Source organism: Protopterus annectens, chromosome 1.part1 (genome assembly GCF_019279795.1).
Source record: "Protopterus annectens isolate FY-2018-M chromosome 1.part1, PAN1.0, whole genome shotgun sequence".
Classification (NCBI taxonomy): domain Eukaryota; kingdom Metazoa; phylum Chordata; order Ceratodontiformes; family Protopteridae; genus Protopterus; species Protopterus annectens.
In genome coordinates this window covers 1,231,236,761-1,231,261,646 of record NC_056726.1, presented here as the reverse complement: position 1 = coordinate 1,231,261,646, position 24,886 = coordinate 1,231,236,761, and the positions used below count along the sequence as shown (strand labels likewise).

General features: G+C 42.3%; 1 protein-coding gene across 1 annotated transcript in view; it reads right to left on the bottom strand.

Annotated features, from left to right (window-relative positions):
• Positions 1-1,906: 1,906 nt before the first annotated feature.
• Positions 1,907-24,886, bottom strand: part of LOC122815935 (protein ZNF783-like) — a 362,214-nt gene continuing 339,234 nt past the window's right edge. Inside the window, exons 4-5 of the mRNA XM_044088804.1 lie at positions 2,309-2,431; positions 1,907-1,986 (exon numbers count right to left, since the gene is read on the bottom strand). Coding sequence (XP_043944739.1) covers positions 1,907-1,986; positions 2,309-2,431 — 203 coding nt within the window. The remainder of the gene's footprint in view (positions 1,987-2,308; positions 2,432-24,886) is intronic.

Genomic DNA, 24,886 nt, shown 5'->3' with positions numbered 1-24,886 from the left:
AGCGTCATCAGAAGGTTTAGTCCTGTGCGGTCTGTCTCTGTCTTTACCTTTACATTTTTTCGGAAGGTCTGCTGTCGGATGGCTTACGGAAGCCATATTGGAATTCAAAGAATATAAACGGAAATATATGGCTACAACAAGGGCTCGACGACTAACAGTTCTGGCGTTAAAGCACAGAACCGACAACGAGGGATGTCGTGGTCTGGGGCCTAGACAAGTGACACAGTAGGAATGGAAGTCCCGGTGTGGTATCTGCTTTCCACAGGCAAGACAATTATTAACTTTTTTCTGACATCGATTAGCGCAAAAAAAAAAAAAAAAAAAAAGGATCCACAATGGGGTACTTAGCTTTCTAAGACTTCAACTTCAATTCGGAAAAGAAACTCAGTTAGCGGCCGACCGGCACTCGTGCGAACTGCTTCTGCTTTGGGCTCCATGGCAAGAAAGACTGATGTAATGGCATCGGCTGCCTTCCTTTATACCTCTGACAACCTGACGTAAGTCTTCAAGCGACAGCAACCAACGCAGAAATACTAAGTCTCTGGTATTCAGGCTGGCCGAGGGTTACCCCAGCAGGGATAACCCAAATGTGATGACTACAACAGTGAAACATGAAGAACATTCATAATATCTGCCAGGTTTCTCGGGGCAGGGTTTTAGGAATCTGGGGTTAACAGAGGCAGAAGCAAAGGCATCCTCTAAGGCTCCTAAAACATGGAGATGATTCTGAGGGATCAAAATTCAAAAACTCAGTGTTCTCTTTTGAGATTCTAGGATCTTCTTACCCTCTCATTTAAAAATTATTTTATTTTAGAAATTGAAATTGTATCCTCAAAGGAAATGTTTTCATTGGGTAAGTCTGAAGAGAGTGTGTCTTCAGTTTCAGATTCGCACACTGGAGGGGAGATATAGTCCAGACCCTCAATATCAGATTCAGTAAATCCTCTTCTGTGGAAGAGGGATGTTTCTCCCTCTTAAATGGGTGGAAATTGAAAGAGAAACGAGAGACTGGATTGCATTAAACAGTTCTTGTGCAAAATTATATCAGTCCTTGGGAAGCTCCTACATAGAAAGGGTGGAAGAAGGGAACAAACAGTTTCTTACATCCTCTCTTTTTCGGGGTCTACAACCTTATGAGGAGGATCCAATTGCTGGACCTCAGTAAGGGACTCTGCAATGCTCTCCCTCACCTACACTTGGTGGATACCTCCCTCACAGAGAGAATATTTCCTAGCTCTTCCTTCTTGGCTGGAACAGCTTGATATGTGGCCAGAAAGGACACCTAAAACTTGGGCCTGAGGGGCATCCTCCTGATGAGACACACCAGAGGGACCAGTAGAGTTGGACTGATGGTCCAAGGACAGTGAAAGCACCTCTGTAGAAATGTCAGAAACAGAACACAGAGAAAGGGGGTAAGACAGAGCATTTCTTCTTCGGCATCTTGGCAGTCTACTGACAAGGGGTCCTGTACCATAGTACCCAGATTTTGTAGTATTCGGCATTGATCCGTTTCAACACAAAACTACAGTGACTGTCACAGTCCTTATGAGAGACTTCTCTACCATGGTTACATCTCTCTTTCTTGAGGTCAGACATAGGTTAACCCCGAAAAACTGCAAAATACAATCTGGAATTCTCCAGAACCTAAAAAAGATAGGCAAACAAAGGGTTGCCAAGTGGGGTACTTAACTGTTCACAAACTCCACAACTGGATGACAAGGTAGAGAATGGTAGATCACAATGCTGACTAAATATAGAGCAGCTGTACTCTAGAACTGTGCCAAAACATGAGATACCTGTTTTGTACTGGCATGGTAGGATGTACTAAGCATATGCCTCACAAAGCAGGAAGAATCCACAGCTCTGAAGTAAAGCCAATTCTGTACAGAAAACTAGCAACTAAAGTTTAGTAGTAAGGGCTATCATAACTGTGATCTACATGAATAGCATAAAAAAATGTGCACAGATCAGAATGGTGATTGTCAACTGGAGAAAGAAGGAAAAAGAAAACAGCTGTAGATTATATCGAGTCTATATCACAACACAGAGTTCATATCACAGTATTTGTTAACCTAAAAAAGAAAATATCATTCCCCATTTCCTGCACACTGCTGTGTTTCTGCATAACCAAGTAATTTGGAAACAATTGCTAAGCAGCCACATTCTATTCTGGCAGTTTAAAGCACAATATAATGTTAACCACTAGAAAAAGTATCTGAGCTATGTGGACAGATTCTTGTGGTATGAGTTAGTCAGTTCTCTACATACCTGCAGAAGAAATAAATGTACACAGTTCTCATCTACTTACCACAGAGGGTATTGTCAGACAGCTCCTTCTGAAAGTTTGCCTCCTCTTCCTTTACAGCACCAACAGAAAGCTTCCCACCCATTCTTAAAATGGTCAACAAGTTTTTTAAAGGGGTCCCAGAGCCTAAATGATTATGAACAGCAAAAAAAAAAAATAATAATAAAAATACCATTTACAACCACAACTAAAGTTACAAACAAATTATAAATGAAAGTCTAGATTGCAAGATAAATGCTCAACATCTGGATTCAAATCACTACTTCACCTAATTGTAGCTGTAGAAGTTACTGACAAACACACACACACTTTACTCAAGATAGGCTGTCAGCAAAGTGGGTGGTATAAGATACACTGCAATATACGTGAAGTATAATGTTTATTAGTGTGTTAATACAATTTGATTACTTTTGTACACGTAAATTTGCCTGTGTGGTGTGTTAAAAAAAGAACTTATGTACTCACAAAAAGAAACAAAAGCAAAGTGGACTGATTTTTGTTTGACACTGCAAGTCCTCTTGTTTTCTGGCTTTTCACTGAATACTCTGTTTTCCTCTCACATCTCATTGAGATGCTGTATGCAAACTGATGATCCCTCAAGTTGCCTGCAAAAAGGGGGGTGGATGCTGGGTAAGAGTAACTGTGAGAGCTGTGTAAGGTGTGTGAGCTGTGTGTGTGTGTGTGTGTGTGTGTGTGTGTGTGTGTGTGTGTGTGTGTGTGTGTGTGTGTGTGTGTGTGTGTGTGTGTAACTAGTGCCCTATCCAGAATTTGTTTCTCTGCTTTATGCTCAGTGAATGATGGGGAAACTCTGTCTCCCCTGTAACCCTGAAATGGATAAAGCAGGTAATCTGAGAATGATGACCGTGACAGAGTCTCGTGAGTTGCACAAGTCACTGAGGACTGCTTGAGGTAGGGAGGGCAGCATGGAAGCTCAGGCTTTAAGAACTTTGCCTCAGGACTCCAGGGTCCAAGATTCAGTTTTGACATACTGTGCGACTCTGAGGAGTTTGCTGTTGTCCTCACACTTGCATGGGTCCTGAAACCATGACGGCCAATTGGCTACTTTAAACTCTTCATGTATACTTACTCTTGCCTATGGTGTCTAGTTCATGTCTGAAAGGGTTAGAAATGGATCAAGTTCACTTAACTGATTAACAAAATCATTTAAAGGTTTACCAGTAAGGTAAAGCACCACTGCTTGGATGAGGAAAGATGATCACTGAAAGAAACATTTTCACTGCCACAGCACACATTACAGAGAAATAAATGTGCATATGTACATTAGGTGAGCAAATGTGGAACTAAAAGTTGAAATCTGTCTTCCTACAAGGACAGCACCACAGTTCCTCCTCCCCATTCTTTCAGGCTTTGTTAGATGAAAAGGTCAAACACTTGAGGAAGTTGATTATAGCCAGGCACTTATAAACAAGGATAAGATGATGGGGAAAAAAATGTGGCCGGCAATCTGTTGATGATCATCATTAAACAGAATTTAAAAAGTGTATGGGTTACATTTATATAGGGCAAAGCAGAGAAAGTGTTCATTAACCAATGTTTGGAAGCATGCCCAGGCACATGCCCTGTGGTAGAACCACTGGTAGAGATGAAGATCTCACAGAGGTGCAGTCTGTAAGGGGCAGGCTTTTGTTTGCATCACATATTGAGATATGAACAATACATGGGAAGCCCACTGCACATCACCACTTAGGCACCAGGAACATGTGCAGGGGATAGCAGAGCTGGTAAAAACAAAACAACCAATTCCTTCTGCAGCTATGACAGTGCCTTCTACAGTCTCCAGGTTTACCTGGCCCTTGACAAGGAATGAACCAAGGGCTTGTAAAACAGCCAGGAGGAACCAGCTTGATAAATCAGCAAATGATGCAGGGCAAAAAATACACACACACACACACACTTATAAAGGTTGTACTTAACTTGGAGACTAACTTCTCACTTCAGAATACATTTGGCAAGCACAACATACACACAGCACAGAGAACGTCCACTAATACAGCTCATGATGATGGTAAGAGGAAACTGCCTAAAGTTCCCAGGCTAAAGACTAAGAAACTTTCGACTTTAGTTCCCACACAGCAGTACACTGACCTTCACCCTTCAGAACCACCATCAGTGCACATACCTCTAGGAGTCAACAAGAATAGATTTGAAGTTCTTATGGCACACTAAAAGTTATGCACTTACCATAACTAGGCATCTGTGTAATCCTTTTTCATTCTTCCTCAACGCATGGGTTCAGATCCAACTTGGCTGCATATTCCAGACATTGGATCTAGCTCTCAAGCTCCTCCCTCTACCCATAATGCCCCATTCCACCCCCACTGCCTCAGATTGAGTTTGCTGCCATATATCCCTATAGTTACAGGGACAGGTATAGGTTGACAGAAAAGGCAGGGCTCAAACCCGGAACTGGAGGCTCCAAAATAGCCCAATAGGTCTCTTCAGAAAAATTGATAGGGGATGGATGGCAGGGAAGTTGAGGAAGAATGAAAATGGACAACACAGATGCCTAGTTATGGTAAGTGCATAACTTTTCAATCTGATCTTGTCCTTTTCATTCTTCCTCAACGTGCATATGGAACAGAGTCCCCAGCTACATTGATCTTGGTGGCCCTCATGGAAGGATATTCCACAGTACCACCAAACCAAATGCGGTTCTGCTTCTACAAATAGTATCCAATTTGTTCATAGGTTCATACTAGGCTATCTGCCCTAGGGCATTTATAAGCCTAGCCAGAATGTGTTTGGCTTTCACCACCCATTTTAGATTAATTTTGCTATGCCCTTTTTTGAGGTTAGTATACTGTGACTATGTCTAACAGTGACACAGAAGTGATACCCGGGGTAAACCTATGATCCCCCATCCACTCATCAAGATTCCTCTTGAAGAGAGTCAATGAGGGACTCTGCCTAACCTGGACTGGGATTTTATTCCAGAGTGAAGGGAGCCTCTGGGTTATGAATCTGAACCTTCAGCATGTCCTATTTATTTCAGTGCTGAGGTTCAAGTCTCTCGAGCGCATAGCTCGATGGGATTTGGATTTTCTGAGGTGCAGCATGTCCATTAAGTCCGGGTTGGACATGGCTTTATACGTCAGGCACAGATCGCCTCTGAGCAGGCGGTATGCCAGTGAGTAGAGCTGGAGTTTCTTTAACCGGGCAGCATATGGCATCTGTTTGAGCCCTTTGATCCTCTTGGTGAGGTACTTTTGGGGTCTTTCCAGTTGCTGCAGGTGTCTGGTAAGGTATATCCCAAAAGGGGCATTGTACTCAATTATGGGCCTGATGAGGGATGAGTAAAGAGGCATGATGACCTCCCCTGATCTAGATGTGAATCCTTTCATGATTAGGTGGGCTATATAAAATGTTTTTCTAACCACTTTGGCCACGTGGTTGTCAAATGAGAGATTGCTATCAACTTGGGTCCCCAGGTCCCTAATTACTTCTTTCGTACTTAATGGATTACCACTTATGTGGTAATTTGTGGGCACTTTGTTTTTGCCAAAGGGGATGACTATACACTTTTTGGCATTTAGCTTGAGGCCATGGCTCTGGCACCAGTTGTCCATTTCTATGAGGCCCTTTTGGAGGATGCTTGTGTCGGCTGGAGAGTCGATTATGGCGCCCAGTTTGCAGTCATCTGCAAACTTGGTCAGCCACAGTCCTTCCGTGTTGGCCTGTACCTCTGAGAAATATATACTGAATAAGAGAGGTCCCAGGACTGAGCCTTGTGGGATGCCACTTGTAACTAGTTTGGAGTCTGACATGGCTCCAGCAATTCTAACCATGTGGGTTCTGTCCTTGAGCCAGTTTGCAACCCATCTAGTGACATAGGGGTTTATATTTAAGCTGGTGAGCTTATCTATAATGCCCGAGTGGGGTATTGTATCGATGGCTTTTGCGAGGTCCAGGTAGGCTGTGTGGACCACCTTCCCCTCATCAATGGCCTTGGTGACTGTTTCAAAGAAATCGACCAGGTTTAAGAGGCAGGATCTGCCCTTAACAAAGCCGAACTGGGTAGGATCCAGTGTCTGTAGGTCCACAATATCTTTATTTATGAGGTCCGTGATGATCCTTTCCATAGCGTTGCAGACCAAGCTAGTCAGGCTTATGGGGCGATAGTTTCCAGGATCCGTTGAGGCACCACCTTTGTGGAGAGGGGCCACTGTTGCTGTACGCCACTCTTTGGGTACATATCCTGTAGTAAGGCTGAGATTGAACAGTAGTTTTATGTTTGGGTTTAGCTCTTCTTGGAGTTCATGTAGGACGCAGCCCGGGACACAGTCTGGTCCCATTGATGCTGTGTTTTTTGCTTTGGAGAGGGCGGCTCTTACCTGAGCATATGAGATGCCAGGGGGGCAGCACTCTGCTGGGATAGATATTTGCCCTTTTGGTGGGGGGGGGGGGACGTTTGCGCTGAACCTGTCAGCTAGGATGTTGGCAATGTCTGTGGGTTCGGTGTATTCTTTGTCATTTTGGACTAATTCTGAGCATATCTGGGAATTCCCACCCAGGTTCCTAACATAACTAAAGAAAGTCTTGTGATTATCCTTAGTGTCCTGTGCAATTTTTCTCTCGAAGCTGGCCTTAGACGATTTTATGAGTGCCCATAGTTTTTTGCTAATACTGATCAAAGATGCCGTCCCTTTTTGGGATTTTGCTCTATCATGTAGTAGCTTCCTCCTTCTATTGTATAGTTTGTTTATGGCTGGGGTCCACCAGACAGGACGCCTGCCTTTGGAGGATTGGGTCTTGGTTTTATTTGGGATTGCATGATCCATGCATTCCTGAAGGTGTTCATAGAATGCGTTTATAAAGGATTCTGCGGTCTGGGCCGTATTTTCCACAGGCCCGGGGGCTTTGAAGGATTCCACCACGGTTTTGAGGAGTGTGAAATTTGCTTTAGAGAAGTTTTTTTACTGTGGTTTTCTGGGCAGGGGTGGGGTCGGGATGTGAATATCCAGTGAGATTAGTTTATGGTCTGATCTTACCAGTGAGGGATACACTTCTGGTCTGGAGCATAGAGTCCCCAAGTTGGTGATGATCAGGTCCAGTATGTTTTCCCTCTTGTGGGAGTGGTAACAAGTTGTTCCATAGCATTTGAGTTTATAAATTCTAGGAACCTTTGGGCTAGGGTGTTGGAGCTAGAGTAATGCTCCCAGTCTATGTTTGGGTAGTTGAAGTCGCCCAATATAATGGTGTTTGGAGAGACCTTCATATTTTCCAGTGTTCTCAGGAAGGCCGAGTGGAGTTCCTGGGTTTGGGATGGTGGTCTGTAGCAGGCTATAAACTGGAAGGCAGTTTTACCCACTGTTAGTTGCACATGGATAGTCTCTGATGCTTCATGCTGTGCCACCAACCTGGAGGTGTGGGTATCTTTGACGAATATTGATACTCCCCCTCCTTTAGTGGTTCGGTCCAAGTTTTGGGGCCGAAAAGCATGGTATGAGGTATAACCTGGTAGTGCTGGGGTGCTCTCGGGAGCCTTGAACCAGGTTTTTGTTACTGCACAGATATCGATGTTCTCCATGCTAAGGAGAGTTTCGAGTGCATGCATCTTGAGGTTTAGGCTTCTGGCGTTGAGTAGCATTACTCTTAGTTTCTTATCCCTTGTGATACCTATGGAGGTGGGTTTGTCTTTTGAGCCTTGCCTAAAAAAGGCACTATGGGGGTAGCAAGATCCTTTGCCAATATCCAAAAGCCCAGGGGTGATAGGTGCAAGCCATCCCTAGCGAAGTATCGTGGCTTGTCGAGCATGTCATCCCAGGCTGACAGGCATTGGATCCCCTTTGAATGACACCAATACCTAAGCCAATTGTTGAAATTGATCATCTTGTCTTCATATTGTGGCATCATTCTTGGTGAGGGTAAGATGCTACTCAAGGTCAGGGTCATACCGGCCTGGGCTACATGCTCAAAGAGCTCCTCTATGTCTCTTTTCATGTAGTCCAGGGAGGTACGTCTCAGGTCATTCACATCAGCATGGACAATGACTGTGTCATATTTGTACTTGCCTTGGAGTGACCTGAGTGCTTGTGTTATGTGGCGGATCCTAGCGCCCGACAGGCAGCTCACCGTGACCTTCTCCTTGTTCAGCCTGGTGAGCGGGACGTCAGTGTGCCTAACAATAGAGTCACCTATTACAAGTGTATCAGGTGTGTTGTTTAGCCTTAAGGGCTGTGACTGTTCAGCACACTGGCTTTGTGAGCTATGTGTTGCATGTGTTTTGTTTTGGGGTAGCGGTTGCTTGGGTGTCTGCTTTGGAGGTCTCTGCTGCTTAGGCAGATTTTTATTTAGAGCCTCCGAGTATGTTTTTGTGTGTTTATGTGTTTGGTTTGCTGTCGTGGTAGGTCTATGTGAGACTGGAATTGTAGTGAGTGTGGTTTCCTTTTGCTCCTGACTGGTTACGCCAGTACTGAGTTGAGAGAGCTTAGCCTCCAGTTTGGCTACATGGTTGCATCTCATAACAAAAGTATGAGCAGTGGCCCATGTAGCTGCAGTGCAAATAGATGTCTCTGACCAAAAACAGGTGATGTAGCCATAGATCTGGTTAAACGAGTTTTGGGGGTTTAGGTAATGCCAAGCCTGTCTGAGAATAAATCTGGGAAATGCAGCGTTATCCATTCCGGGAAATACAGTCTGTTAGCCATTTGGCCAAAGTGAATTTAGAGACAGGACAACTCAGGCAGTTTGGCAAAACGGAAACAGAAAGTTGATCCGATTTTCTAATTTGTTTCGTCCTATGAAGATAGAGATATAATTGTCTTTGGACATCAAGGAGATACAGCATGTACTCTCCTTTACTGGAAAAATTTGGAAAGAAAACTGGTTAGTGAATGGATTGATTAATGTTATTTTTATAAGCCACTTTAGGTAAGAAGGAAGGGTTAGTCCGTAAGGAAACCCTATCCTTATGAAAAATGATGTAATGAGTTCTTGAAGAGCAAGCCTTGAGTTCAGATATTCTCTTTGCTGAAGTAATGGCTTCAATGAAAACTATTTTCTATGACAGGAATTTCAGATCAGATTTGTCTGACAGTTCAAAGGGTTTCCGCGTTAGACCTCGAAACACAAATGTCAGATCCCAAGGTGGAGAGGGATCCTTTATCGGAGGCCTTAGAAGAAAAATGCCTTTCAGGAAAGCTTTGCATAATCTAGACAAAGCCATGGAAAAATGTTTGTTCCCCATGTGAAAACTGGAAATTGCTACCAGTTTAAGTTTAATTGTAGAGAAACTAGCTCCTTCTTCAAAGAGAGTTGTCAAAAACTAAAGCATCACAGAAACTGGGGCAGAGAAAGGGACAATTTCTTTATTTGATGTCCAAAGGGAGAATCGTTCCCATTTGCTTTTGTATACTTTCTTGGTAGATTCTTTTTGAGAAGCCAAAATGATGTCACATACAGGGGAAGAAAGCCTGGGCTGTCTATCACTGGCAGTGGAGAAAACATGCAGTTAGTTTGAGGGCCTGAATGCTGAGGTGTTGGATCACTGAGGGGTTAGAAAGGAGATCCAGAGATGGCTCCAGTATCCATGGAGGATAGTATCCATGCAGGATAACGAATGTGAGACCGTAGTTGATAGCCTTAAGATATTATTTGGGACTGTTAAACAATCTGAGCTACAAAATGAATATAAACAACAAACGGATTCACACTTGTTAAGAAATTAGCCACAACTGAGAAAGATTTAAAAACACATAAGATAAAGAAATCTGATAGAGGTCTAAATGACTATCACAGAGGGAGGCAGTTTGATAAGAAAATGGTTAAGTTTGTGAGAATAAGGGAACAGGGGTCCTCACAAAAATGTGAGAGAATAAATCAATTTTAAAGAAGCCCCCCCCCCCCCGACTTATCAACTCATGAGGGTTCTTCAGCTAATGAAACTGATATTGAAGCTTCTTTGTCTCCAGTGGCAAAAAGAAAGTCTGGTCCCACTCCTTTAGAGGAACCAGTAGGGGTGGAAAGAAACATGGCCACAGGGGGATCTAATTTAGAGACAATTTTACAACTGATGCTGACCAAATAAGAAGAGAGTTGTAATGTACATAATATTTCTTCTGTAGTATTGTCATCTGTAGAAAATGATTTGCTTAATAAATGTTTAGGTTTTACTCCTTGTCATTTGATATCAGAGAATATTTTTGCAAAGGATGTGATTGCTTTTTGTCAGTAGTTGAATCTCAGATTGATTTTTGGTCATCAAGATGGAGGGGATCAAGATGTCACTAAGACTAAGTTCAAACCATCCAAGTTTACTCCACCAATGAATAAATATGTAGCTAGCCTTCAACAAAAATTTTGAAAGATTTACATTTTTATTATGGTGAACTTTCTAAAACTCAGAGTTGGAATCTTAATAAAACAGAATAGTTTGCACTTAAAATGCTGGCTGAGAATAAACAGATTGTGATTAATAAAGCAGATAAGGGAGGACAGGTGGTGGTATGGGATTGGGATGGGCTATGTATTATTCAGAAGCCATGTCTCAACTGTCAGATCATAGGTTTTTATCAAAAAAAGTATTTAGATCCAATGCCTAGGTTCAAAAGGAAACTGACATTTTTTTTAAACTGACCCTTGATGAAGGCATAACAACTAAGGAAGTTGTATACCAGTTGACAGTACAAGATCCTATTAGGCAATATTTTTATATATTGCCTAAAATTCATAAAAATGCAGGATGCCCCCCCCAGGTAGGCCTACTGTGGTGGGGAATGGCTTACTTACTAAACCATTGTCTGAATTTTTATCATATTATTTAAAACCATTATTGGGACTGTTGAGATTGTGGATTCAAGATGCAACCATTTTTTGACCATTACTGATGATATGCAGTTGGATTCTGGATGTCTTTTGTGCACTATGGATGTAAAAGCATTATATACTAGCATTCCACATTGGGCAGGTTTAATGGCCCTAGAATTTTGGTTAAATGGGGCTTCTATATACAGCCCTGGTTTTAGTACCTTTTTTGGCATGTCTCACTGAGCATGTGTTGACAAAAAATGTTTTTTATTTTAAAGAAGAATGCTATTCCAACTTAATGGTACTGCTGTGGGTGCATGCTTTGCACCAATTTATGCGGATCTCTTCATTGGCTTTGTGGAGGAACAAATAATTTATGATGATTCTCATAATATTTACCTGGGGCATATGAACATCTGGAGGAGGTATCTGGATGATTGCTGGTTGGTCTGAAGGTCTGATGTCACATACTTATTGGAATTTGTACAATGTTTGAATGGCAATAAGTGGGGTATACAGTTTACGGTGCATAATGACCCCAGAAAAATGACCTTCCATGATGTAACAGTACAGGTAGAGTCAGATGGGACACTTAGTAACCAAGTTTTTAGAAAGTTCCCTCAATTAAATACTATATTGCAGGCTAATAGTTGCCACCCCCTCATATTGCCAAGAATATACCCAATGCTCAGTTTCTAGATTAAAAAGAATTTGTTCATCCGAATTAGAATATGAGAAGGAAGCTGAGGATATGATTCTGAGATTTGGTGAGAGGGGATATAGTCATTCTGATGTTAAAAGAATGTTTAATTCCACACAGGAGGTGGATAGAGCACAGTTGTTGAAGTACAAGCCCAGGAAGACATTGAGGGTCCACCCAGATTTATTACAAGTTTTGGAAGTAATACTAAACCTTTTATAGATCTTGTGCAAAAACATTGGCATACCTTACTTTTAGATAATGATTTCAGTAACACTTGCTAAATGTTTATTTACATTTTGACACGGTAAAACTCTAGGAGGTTGGTTTAATCATTATAAAAAGAGCAATGAAATGGGTCCCACTATGGAGCAATTGTCACTGGGGGGACAACTGGTTAAGGGCTGCCAACCTTGTAGTCATTGCAATACTTGCAAATATGTTTGTAAAACAGAGCAGTTTACTACTTCTAATACATCTCAGGTTTTTGAAATTAAGGGGTTTGGAAACTGCAACACAGTAGTAGCTCAGCTGTCTACATTGGGCAGACTTCTCGTCCTTTGAAATTTAGGATTACTGAACATCTTAGTGATATCAGATGACAAAGAACATATACTGCTTTATACAAACAGTTTTATTTTATGATTATTGATAAAATTGGTTTAAAGAGAAATAATAAAGGAGGGTGGCATAAGCTGTTGGATCAAAAAGAAAAAGTTGGATTATCAGGCTAGGAGGGTTATTCCCACCTGGTTTAAATGACTGTTTTTAGTTGACCAATTGGAAGAAAGTAGGAAGTATTTAAAGGCATGATGTCATTATGGCTATTTACACTGATGAAGGCTTACATAGCCGAAACCAGTTTGTGATGAGAATAAAGTAATTTGGTTCCATCAACATTAGAGTGCTGGCCTGTTGTTTGGGGCTTAAATTTTGAGTTTGGCTAGGCACCTATGGAATTTACATGCGCAAGTTGTTGGTTTTTGATACAGAATGGACCACTGTACAGCTAGAGTCCACAGGAGTACTCACATAAAGAAACATGCTAAAGGAAGTAGCACCATGACCCCTGCCATGGAACCTAGTGCTTGAAGTACTAACCTTTCTAGAGGAGATGGATGGACAAGGAGATTCTGAACCTGGCTTATGAAAGTTGAAATATGATGAGGGGGTAGAGATGCTGCTTGTGTTGTATCTAGAACTGAACCTATGAACTCCAAGCTCTGGAATGGTCTTAAGTTTGACTTGGCATGATTTATTGTTATACCCAATTATTTGCAAATCTGGAGTGAATAGTCTTTGGCATGTAGAAGTAGATGCAGTGAGGAGCCAGTCATCTAGATATGGAAATACCTGGAATCCATTTGGTCTCAAATGAGCTGGCACTACTGCCATGCACTTGGTAAACACCCGGGGGGCTGTTGGTGTGTCCAAAGGGCAGAGCTCTAAATTAGCAATGACTGGCTCCCAGCTGAAAGCACAAATTTGATGTGATAGTATCCATCCAGAAGCTCCATCAATCACATCCGATCATCCTTGTGAAGAAATGGCAGGATGGACTGTACCGTGATGATTCAGAACTTCGACTTCTTCACATACTGATTCTGTTTGCTTAGATCCAAAATTGATCTGAAGTCATAGGTTTATAGGTTCATAGGCAAGTACTAGGCTATTGGCCCTAGGGCCTTTACAAGCCCAGCCAAACGAGGTGCCCTGGCTTTTGCCACCCAAAAAAAATATTATCCTGTGCCCCTGTCAAGCAGAGCCACAGCAGTGAACCCTAGGGTGAATTTCCTATTTCCCATCCAATTGTCAAGATTTCTCTTAAAGAGGGCTAATGAAGAGCTCTGCTTGACATGAAAAGGCAGCCTATTCCAGAGCAAGGGAAGTCTCTGGGACAGGAATCTATCCCTCCAGCATGTTCTGTATATTGTGGTGACAAGGTTTAGGTCCCTGGAGCATGTGGCTCAGAGAGATTGGGATTTCTTTAAGTGTAGCATGTCCATCAGGTCTGGGTTAGACATGGCTTTGTATGTTAGGCAGAGGTCACCTCAGAGTAGGCGATATGCGACGGAGTAGAGCTGGAGTTTTTTGAGACGGTCGGCATATGGCATCTGTTTCAGGCTGGTAATCCTCTTAGTGAGGTATTTCTGCAGCCTTTCCAGCTGTTGCAGATGTCTTGCGAGGTACATGCCAAATGGGGCATTGTACACTGTGATGGGTCTAATAAGGGATGAGTAGAGAGGAACGACCTCTCTTTTTCTGGAGGATTACCTCCTTGTGATGAGGTGTGCCACGTAGAAGGATTGCCTGACTACTGTGGCGATGTGATTATCAAAGGAGAGGCTACTATCCACCTATGTCCCAAGGTCTCATCACACTTTCAGTGTTTAGTAGGCTACTGCCTATATGGTAGTTCATAGGTATGGTATTTTTCCCAAAAGGGATGACAATGCACTTCTTGGCATTGAGCTTTAGGCAATGACTTTGACACCAAGCATCAGTCTCAGTGAGCCCTCTTTGTAGAATATCCACATCCTTAGGTGAATCGATTATGGCTCCAAGTTTGCAGTCGTCTGAGAATTTTGTTAGCCAGAGACCACCTGTATTATCCTGGACTTCAGAGAAGTAGATACTGAACAGGAGAGGACCCAGGACTGAACCTTGTGGTACTCCGCTTTTCACTGGTCTGAAGACGGATCTGGAGTCGGCTACTTTCACTGTGTGGATTCTGTCAGTGAGCCAGTTGGCCACCCATCTTGTGACATAGGGATTTATGCCTAGTCCAGTGAGTTTATCTATGATGCCAAAGTGTTGGATGGTGTCGAAAGTAGGCTGTGTGCACCACCTTACCCTCATCTACAGCTCTGGTGGCTGTTTCTAAGAAGTCGATCAGGTTTAGAAGGCATGATCTACCTTTTACAAATCCAAACGGAGTGGAGTCCAGAGTATGGCGGTTACCCATGTCTTTGTTTATAAGCTCTTGGATGATGTGTTCCATGGCCTTCCAGACCAGACTACTCAGGCTAATGGGGCAGTAGTTCCCAGGGTCTGTGGTGGCAAACCCTTTGTGGAGTGGGATACCTGTCGCTGTGTGCCATTCCATAGGCACAAAGCCTGAAGTGAAGCTATGGTTGAACATGGTACTTAGGTGAGGAGCCAGTTTGTTCTGTAGTTCTAATGCAGCCTGGGATGTTGTCCGGTCCCATGGATGCTTTGTTCTTGTTTTTGGAGAGTGCGGTCTTTACCTGTGTGGCCGTGATTTCAGGGGCTTTGGAATCATCTGGTATGGGGATGAGCCCTTTGGGAGGGTGAAGTTAGCATTGAACCGGTCTGCCAGGATGTTGGCAATATCAGTTGGTTCTGTATATCTAGTGCCATTATGCTGTAGTTCACAACAGATCTGAGTGTTGCCATTGAGATTCTTGACATAGCTGTAGAAGGATTTGTGGTTGTCTTTAGCATCCATGACGATTTTATTTTCATAACTAGCTTTGGAGGATTTTATGAGGGATCTCAGCTTCTTGCTGATGCTGACCAGGGAGTTCCTGCAGTCCTAGGATTTTAGTCTTTTTTGCAACAGTTTCTTCCTTTTGTTGTAGAGCTTGTTTATGGCAGAGGACCACCAGATTGGCTTCCTTTTTTTGAGGATAGCATCTTAGTTCTGTTGAGGATGGCACGGTCCATGCACTCCTGTATGTGCTTATACAGTGCATTTGTATATGATTCAGCAGTCGTACCACTATTTTCCATCTGTGTGGATGTAGTAAAGTTTGCTACTTCTGACTTAAGCATGGAGTTGGCTTTGGAAAAGTTTTTTATGGTGGTTTCATTAATCGAGAGGGGGGGTGGGATATGGATTTCTAGGGTGATTAGCTTATGGTCGGACCTGACCAGCGAGGAGTTGACTACTGGCATGGAGCATCTGTTACTTCTGACTTTAGAAGCTTGAAGTTGGCTTTGGAGATGTTTTTTACGGTGGTTTCCTTAATCGGGGGGGGGGGATATTGATGTCTAGGGTGATTAGCTTATGGTCGGGCCTAACCAGCGAGGAGTTGACTACTGGCATGGAGCATCTATTACCCACACTGTTAATGACTAGGTCCAGGATGTTGCTAACCCTGGTAGGGGTATGGACAAGCAGGTCCAGGGCGTTGGAACTGATGAATTCCAGAAAACTTTGGGCAAATAAGTTAGTACAGGAGTAGTTTTCCCAGTTGATGGAGGGGTAGGTGAAATCTCCCAAAATTAGGGTATTGAGCTCTACCTTGATATTATTCAGTATATCAAGAAATATGGAGTGGGTGTCCTGGGGCATGGCGAGGGATCTGTAACATGCTACAACCTGAATTGCTGTCTTGCCCAGTGTTAATTGTAGTTGCATAATTTCGAAGGCATTATGTTGAGCAACTAGCCTGGAGGTGTTGATATCCTTTATGAATATAGACACATCTCCTCCTTTAGCATTTCGGTCCAGGTTAGGTGGCTGAAAGGTGTAGCAAGAATTGTAGCCAGGTAATGCAGGGGTGCTCTCTGGAGCCTTAAACCAGGTCTCACTGCACAAATATCGATGTTCTCCATCTTAAGGGGAGCCTCGAGTGTGTGCATTTTGAGGTTTAGAGATCTAGCATTGAGTAGCATTACCCTTAGATTTCTCTTGTTTATGTCTACTATGGTGGTGCATTTGATGTTTGAGCCTTGCCTAAAAAAAAGGCACTATAGCCTTAGCCAGTATCCAAAATCTCAGCAGCAACAGGTGCAGGCGTTGTCTGGCAAAGCATCATGGCCTGTCTTATCATGTCATCCCAAGCAGACAGATACTGGATCCCCTTTGAATGACACCATAAATTTAGTCAACTGTTGAAATCAATCATTTTTTCCTTGTACTGTGGTATCATTCTGGACGATGGCAGGATGCTACTCAGGGCTAGTGTCATACCTGCCTGGGCCACATGGTCAGAGAACTCCTCCATGTCTCTTTTTATGTAGTCCAGGGAGGTACGCCTCAGGTCATTCACTCCAACACGGACAATGACAGAGTCATACTTGCACTTATTGTGGAATGCCCTGAGTGCATGCGTTACATGGCAGATCCTGGCACCCGACAGGCAGCTGACAATAACTTTCTCCTTGTTTAACCTAGTGAGTGGAACGTCAGTGTGCCTGACTATAGATTTGCCAATGACTGGTGTGTTGGGTATGTTTTGCCTTATGGGCTGAGGTTGAGTGGCACACTGATTTTGTGGGCTATGTGTCGTTCGGGTAGTGTTGGAGGATGGTGGCTGCTTGCGTTTCAGCTTTGGAGGTCTCTGTTGTTTGGGCAGATTTTTATTGAGAACCTCTGTGAATGTAGGTGTGTGTTTTGTATTACTATGTATGGGTTTGGGTGGTGCAGGTTTTGATGGACTGTGTTGAATGTGGTGTGGTGTTAACCTTCTCCTCCTGACTGTCTAGTCCAGTCTTGGCTGGAGAGAGCTTGGGTTCCAGTTTGGCTATACAAGTTCATCTCTCACAGGTTGTAGTGTTCGGTGGTAGGAGGAGAGGGCTGTCAATGTACATGAGGAAATTGCTACATTGCCTCAAGATGCCCAGATTCATCAGGTGGACAGGAGAAAACACCGGGAGCTGACTCTTGGACATGCCTGATTAGTGCTTATTTATTTATGTACTGGGGGCTGATTTCCTCTTGATTAGTGAGGAAAGTTGAGTGCTGCAGTAATATGTAGATTACTTAGTGCTTGCAGCGAGATTTGGACAAGTGCTGAGCACAAGGAACAGTTTGAGTGCTAAAACTAGAAGACTGGCTAGTTCAAGGGAACAGAAACAGTTTTGAGTGCTAAAACTAGAAGACTGGCTAGTTCAAGAGAACAGAAACAGTTTAGACTGCTAAAACTGGGAGACTGGCTACTTCTAACGGAAAATCTGAAGAGCAGACTTTCTGGCACCGGGAATAGTTTAACCGCAGTTAAATGGCGCTGTGCAATGTGCAAAACCGCGCAAACGCAGGTTTTTAAACAGAAAGATGAAAGGAATAGAAATAGCCCAAAATGGCCAATAAAACTGCAGATTCTGAGCTGAAACCACTCCTCTGGGTGACGGGCTGTTCCAAAGCTCACCACTCTCACTGATGAACAGAGAACCTTAGAAAGGTGTGGCAACACAGAGCTTACAAACAGCCCAGAATTCAGCAAAGTCTGAAAACTGGACTCTACTAGCTTTAGAAAGGTGGGAAACATGTACAGAGATAGGATTTTTTTCCAAAAGTTAAATCAGATAGAAGAATAAAAACACTTTTAAAGCAGAAAAAAGGCTATCGCACTTGAGTGTGTAGCCCTTTACAATTAAACAGATCAAAAACACTTAACAACAACCAACTGAAGTGCAACAGTATAGGAATTAAAAAAAAACTTCAAATAAGTAGCAAGGTTAATAAAAAATGCTTGAAATAATGCGGCTAGCAAAAATAAGCAATAAAAAGCAAAACAGAGGTACTTAATCCACTCAAAGGCTTCCTTTTCTCTCTCTGCTGCTGTAGGACTCTGCAGGACACCCAGGAACGCTCTTGCTGAGGTAATACTGTTTTCTTTGGCACTAAAAAGAAGTGAGAGTAAGTTTTGAATCTTATTTGGTCTGGTGGGACCTTTAGGGTGACTCTTGTCTAGCAGCCTTTTTGATTTCTTGTGCTGCTGCCTTCCGCTGACTAGGTGGAACATCAGAAGTTTCTTCCTTTTGCAAGATGGAAGAGGGAAAAATGGTATGTAATAATCCCTGGATATTATTCTTAGCAGCCATGTGTCTGGGTGCAAAGGCAATCGACCCCCAGCTGTTTCCAGAGTTGGACAGCTGGGCAGCACTTCAGGAGCTCTGAAAAGTCCTGTCTGAAAAGGAATCTCTGAAGCCCTGGCTCTGCAAACCTTCTCTGCCTTTAGGGCGATGTCTACCATTAAAATCTCCTCCTCTGCCTCTGCAGGAATTATCCCTGTGTGAATCTTGGAAAGGTGCTGGAGACTTACAGAACCATGTCTTCTTGCTGCCTCTCCAATTCCTAGAAAAGATTTGTTAAGTTGTAGAAAAATTGATTCCCACAGCAGAGTCATTCCATCTTGCTCACTGCAGGTAAGTGTATCTTTTACTTATGGCCCAAACAAGGAAGTGCCATCGAATGGGGTGTTAATAGAGAACATCTTAAAAAGTTCTACAAAGGTTCATGTCTCCTTATGGCAATGCCTGAACCAGCTGCTCTTGAGGTATGCTCTACTGTGTGAGAAAATCAACCTCACTGAAGCATTTGATATAGATAAGAGTGGCCAGCTGCGAGAATGTTCTTTTGAAGTCCTTAGCAGACACGGACTCAGAGTATTAGAAAACTCTCTGCTCAAATCTCTCTGAAGCCTAGTAAAGTGTGCCAGGTAGTTTAGTGACCTCAGGGTGAAGGTTGCTGAGGCCAACCAAAAAAAGTCAAAAAAACAGATTCTTCTGGTGGTGAGTTTTTTTGAGACCAATCACCTTTTTGCTCAGGACCTCTAAAATATCTCCAAAGGAGTGGAACCAATGACAGAAAAAGCAGTCCAAAACAAACCTGCTAGCAGCTGAAGGTGTTCCATGAAAGAAAAAGCAATACTGTGAATAAATCACGAACAAAACCTCTTGAAATCCTTTATTACAATGAACCCTCAATAAAAATCCTTTTCCTTGTGGAAAAATATATAAAAACACAAAAGGTGCACCATTCAGGATGGATAAGTGTTTTCGGGATTTCCCTTCCTCAGATCCTGCTACAACTGAAAAAAAAATGTTCCATTTAAGGAAGGCTTAACTAATCAAGAAGTTTACACAAGCTGACACCTCCAGTGTGAGCTAGAGGTAAACATCCTATCAGGACCTGATGGTAAAATTACACCCTTCCTAAAATCCAGTCAATGGAAAAACTTCAAGTGTGAGTTAAACATCACTCCATTTGGTGTGCATTTACTTTCAAATGAACACTGCTCTGCTAGAGCAGATACCAGTCCTCTTTCTTTAGACAAATTCAGAGAATAAACACCTTAGTTAAAAATAAAACAAGATGTAGCAAATTGACATTCTGTTCCAGTGAAATAAATCTTGGCACATAACAGGTTGTTGTTTACAGTGCATGAACCATAATGAAACAACCTAAAGCAATCACAGTGCATTTATAAGCCAATTCCTTCAGTTCATGCCAATAAAATATTCTATACAAGAAATAGCAAAGAAGGGGGGCAGTGAGGGGGGGGGGGGGGCACATGATTCTCCTTGATTCAAAGCTAGCTGGAAAAATCAGTGACAGGTTTTGAAACGTTTGGTCTTTAGAATAGATTTGAATGGTACCACACACCATTAAATCCAGGTTCACGATCAGTTCATAGGCTAATGACACAATCAATCTCAGCAACTTCAGTACAATTCTGCATATCACCTCCCCTTATGTTTTCAGCAATCAGCTGTAGCACCATAAACTTAAAGGCGAGTGCAGGATGCATTTTGACATGTGCTATATCACTGGTCTTGTCAAAATGGGCAATGTCACATATATGGCGAAGAATTCTTTCTTTAAATTGCAATCTGTCTTCCCTATATAAAAGGCATTGCAATCCTGGCAGTCAGCCACATATATTAAATGCTTGCTATTGCAGTTGTCTCACACCTTTAAGGAAACAGTCTGGCCAAAAACTGGGTGGCGAAACAGATTGCAGACATTGATGTACTGGCAATCCTTGCATTTTCCACATTTAATAGGCCTTTTCTACCTTCAGTGTGTTGAGTTCTTCTGGTAATTCCATCTTTATAACATGAGTCGTTTGATGTTCTTTTTATTTTTGAAGGTAAGTCTGGGTACATCTCCCACTATTTTCCTTAGGCTCTGATCTTCCGTTAACACAGGCCAGTATTTCCTGATGATGTCACATTCATGTCGAACATCTGTGGAATAGGTTAAGATGCACCTTAATGGTGGACAATAGTTATTGCGCTTGATAACTTTCTTATCATGAGCAAATTGACTGGAAAAATAGGGTCAACCCTTCCTCTTTCTGATGGTTTGTGCATCGCAGTTCACATCCCTACTGGAATAACCTCTTCTTTGCAGATGTACTTTAAGTTGCTAAAACTCTTTTTCAAATTCATCATCAGCTGTACATAGCCTAGAGATTCTAGTGGCTTGATTTTCAAATATACTGCGGAAGACATGCCTCAGGTGCATGCTGTCTTTGTGCAGGTAATGATTCCTCCAAGTTCTCTTCCTGTAAATACTGGTCTCCAGTCCTGTATCCGGATATAAAATATACATCGAGAAACTCAATGGCTGTCAGAGTGCTGTGCTTCAAAAAACAGGAAGGTGGTCATGCTGTTCAAAAATTTTATGAATAATTTTAGTTGAATGTCATCCCCTTCCCAGATAAAAAGAATATCATCCACAAATCGACCATAATAAATCAGGTGAGTAGCCCTTGGGTTGGATTCAGTGAAGACATGTTCTTTTTCCCATTGGGCAATCACAATGTTAGAGTAACTATTGACACATGGGGTGCCCATAGCAACACCCCACCATTGCCAATACTACTTGCCATCATAAGTAAAGACATTATTCTCTAGGATGATTTCTAATATTAGACAGATTTGCTCTGTACATGTCAATCTAGATTGTACAAACCGTTTGACAGCTGCAATGCCATATGAGTTGGGAATGACCATAAACAAACTTTTATGTCTAGGGTCATCAAAATAAAATTGGAGAAATCTGTCTGTATATGATTTCATCTTACCATACAGTTTCTCCAGAAAATCTCCAGTGTCTTTAAGTATGGTATCAACTTCTGGTAGAAGTTTTTTTTCAGTTGGTCCTCTACATATACAGAAAGTGATTTGGTGACCCAACCCTCTCCAGCTACTACGGGGCACAGAGGAGGGTCACTTAAACATTTATGAACTTTCAGAAAACCACTAATAGTGGGTATCTGAGCGTGTGCTGTACTGAAAAAAAATCAAACAGTTCTTGAGAAATGAGTCTGGTGGTAAGCATATCACTCAAGATGTCACTGACCTCATTAACTACTTTTTCAAGGTCTTTCCTAGTAATATTTTGGTACTATAGCAGAGAGGTTTTCATTTGAAAGTAAATGCACACCAAATGGAGTGATGTTTCAATTCGCACTTGAAGTTTTTCCATTGACTGGATTTTAGGGAGGGTATAATTTTACCATTAGGTCCTGATAGGATGTTTTACCTCTGGCTCACACTGGTGGTGTCAGCTTGTGTAAACTTCTTGATTGGTTAAGCCTTCCTTAAATGGAATATTTTTTTTCAGTTATAACAGGATCTGAGGAAGGGAAATCCTGAAAACGCTTATCCGTCCTGAATGGTGCACCTTTTGTGTTTTTATATATTTTTCCACAAGGAAAAGGATTTTTATCGACGGTTCGTTTTAATTAAGGATTTCAAGAGTTTTTGGATGTCCATGGTGGTTCGTTTGTGATTTATTCACAATGACAGAAAAAGGGGTAGGATCCAAAACATGAGGAGGAGGTTCTCCTTGGAGAGAAAAAAGCCCCTTCCACTACCTTGAAATCTGACGGACCTGAAGAGGTTTCGACCCACCTTCTTGGAGCCAACACTCCCAATGAAAGTATGTCTAGACCACTCTCAGATCTGTGCGTAGGGGCAGAATCAAATTCAAACTGTTAAGGGCTGAGGCTCTGAGGGGAGCGGACAGATCTGACAAAATCACAGCCAAACTTATCCCCTCAGACAAGACGTCAACACTTCAGCTCCGAGATCTGTTCTAATCTGAGGGTATTTGCACAGAGCTATTCAAGGAAATAGTTGGAGTGGAGGAAGAAGCTTCCTCAGATCTGACACTGGACCTTTAGGGGATTTCGGATCCTGGGACTCTGAAACCACTGGATGGATTAGACAGAAGGAGATAAAGTTTCTGATGTGGTAGGCAAACTCATGGATCCAATAGGGGATGGACATGGTAAGACCCCCATCTGGATCTAAGCTCTGAGAAATGTTTGCATCATTCTTTCCATATTTGCTTCCAATAAGTTTCTGAAGGACCTAGAGGAAGTAGTGGATTGGGGCCTTAAATGCTTCTTTGGAGTCTGAAGCAATGGAGAAGGCAGGGTGGGTGAAATTGGCTTGATGGTAAACTCTGGGGAGGTACTCCTATAAGAAGTACCCAGCTTTGGAGCTGAAAACCTAGGATCCAAGGGGGGGGTACTGCTGTACTTATAGTGATAACAGATGGAGCCGAAGCCTTAGGATCCGATGCTCCAGAGAAGCAGACTTGCTAGTCTTTAAGGGGGCTTGAGCCAATGAAGAAGATACAGAAGGAAGAAGACACCTTAAGATAATCTGTCTATCTGTCAGGGCTCTTGGATTAATTGTAGAACAGAGCTTGCAAAAGAGTCCAAGAGCCTTCCTCAAGACAGTACACACACCTTGTGGGTATCTGATTTTGGAATTTTATGCCCACAAAAAGTGCATTTCTTTAAGCCTGTTGGTTTGTTAGACGTGTTATAACAGGACAAGAAGGAAAAATGACAAACAGTGAAAAGTAAACTACCAATAAAGTTTTCTTTTTTTAATACAGAAAGTTTTTTTTTTAAAATACAGAAAGAAAGAAGGAAAGGAAGGTTGATTACCGACAATAGTAAACTAAAGAAATACCCTTTAAAGAAAAATGGGTAATCCGAAATACCAACAATGGTAAAAGAGAATTACTATCACAACAGTAGAGGAAAGAGTCGGAAAATCCTAATGACCAGCAAAAACTAAGATGGAGGATTAATAAACTAAAGATAAATTTAGAAGAAATTTTAAAGTTAAATAACTCACAAAGTATGTCTATCAAAACTCAAGAGTGGAACCTGCATCTGTTTGGAATGACGGCAAACGAGATCTGAGGCAATGGGGATGGAATAGGCCATTATGGGTAGATGGAGGAGCTTGACAGCTGGATTCGAAGTCTGGAATATGCAGCCAAGTCAGATCCAAGGGTCAGATCCGAACCTACATGTTGAGGGAGAAGGAAAACAACAACATCAGATGGCTACATTTAACCATGAAAATGTTTAGTAATAGTTGACTATATTGTCAGGCATATGGACACCACCCTTACCAAGCAGGATGAGGATAAAATGACAGTTGCCTTTCTGGAGCCAAGATCTGAGTTCCTGACCAACATGACTATGATCTGACAATGGTTTAAATGGGAAAGAATGACCTTGGGTGCTCTACCCAGAGGGACATGCAGAAGGATATGATTGAACTTGCTATGCATGGTGCCTGAGACAGGAAAGACACTGGTCTTCGGTAGTGTTTTGCCATCATCCAGAACGATGTAGAGATTCAAAGACAAGATAATTTACTTTAACAACTGGGCTATGTACCTGATGTCATTCTAGGGGGATCCAGAATGCGTCAGCCTGAGATGAGATGGCTGATGAGCATTCTTGCTTTGCGAGGAATGGTCTGAATCTCTCTTACAATGACTTCTGCATTCTGGCTAAAGCCTTTACTGCCCAAAAAAAGGCACTGTGGGGATAAGAGTCCACCTGATGGTCATTTTAACCTAGTCTTTTCTAATTTGAAATACATTATATGTCTGATATTAAATAGGGCCACATTAAACAAAAAATACACAAAATTGACCCTCTACTGCAACCTAAAATCATTCATGTGTGTGTAGTTACTGAGACAGTTTCCTGTTATGAAATCACTCCCTGTATACCCGGTTACAGCGCTGGTGTGTTCAGACTACTGGCAATTGTGGAGAAGTATCTTTGCCAGCGATATCACCATCTCACCACAGATTCCTTGGTACACCACATTTGAACTCCTAGATGTCCAAGACCACCATAAATACGACTAATTACCACTTCATAGCTAGTTATAGAACACTTTCTATGTCCCTTTCTGAGCATATTAGCAGAAATCTCCATTAAATACAACACATTTCTACTGGGGACTTCGACTACCCATCAAAAAACTAGCTGACCTATGCTGCCAATAACTGGCATGCTCAATACTTTCCTGACACTATAAATACCAAGTCCCTTCTACATATAGTTAGCCATCCAACTAGGGGTCCCAAT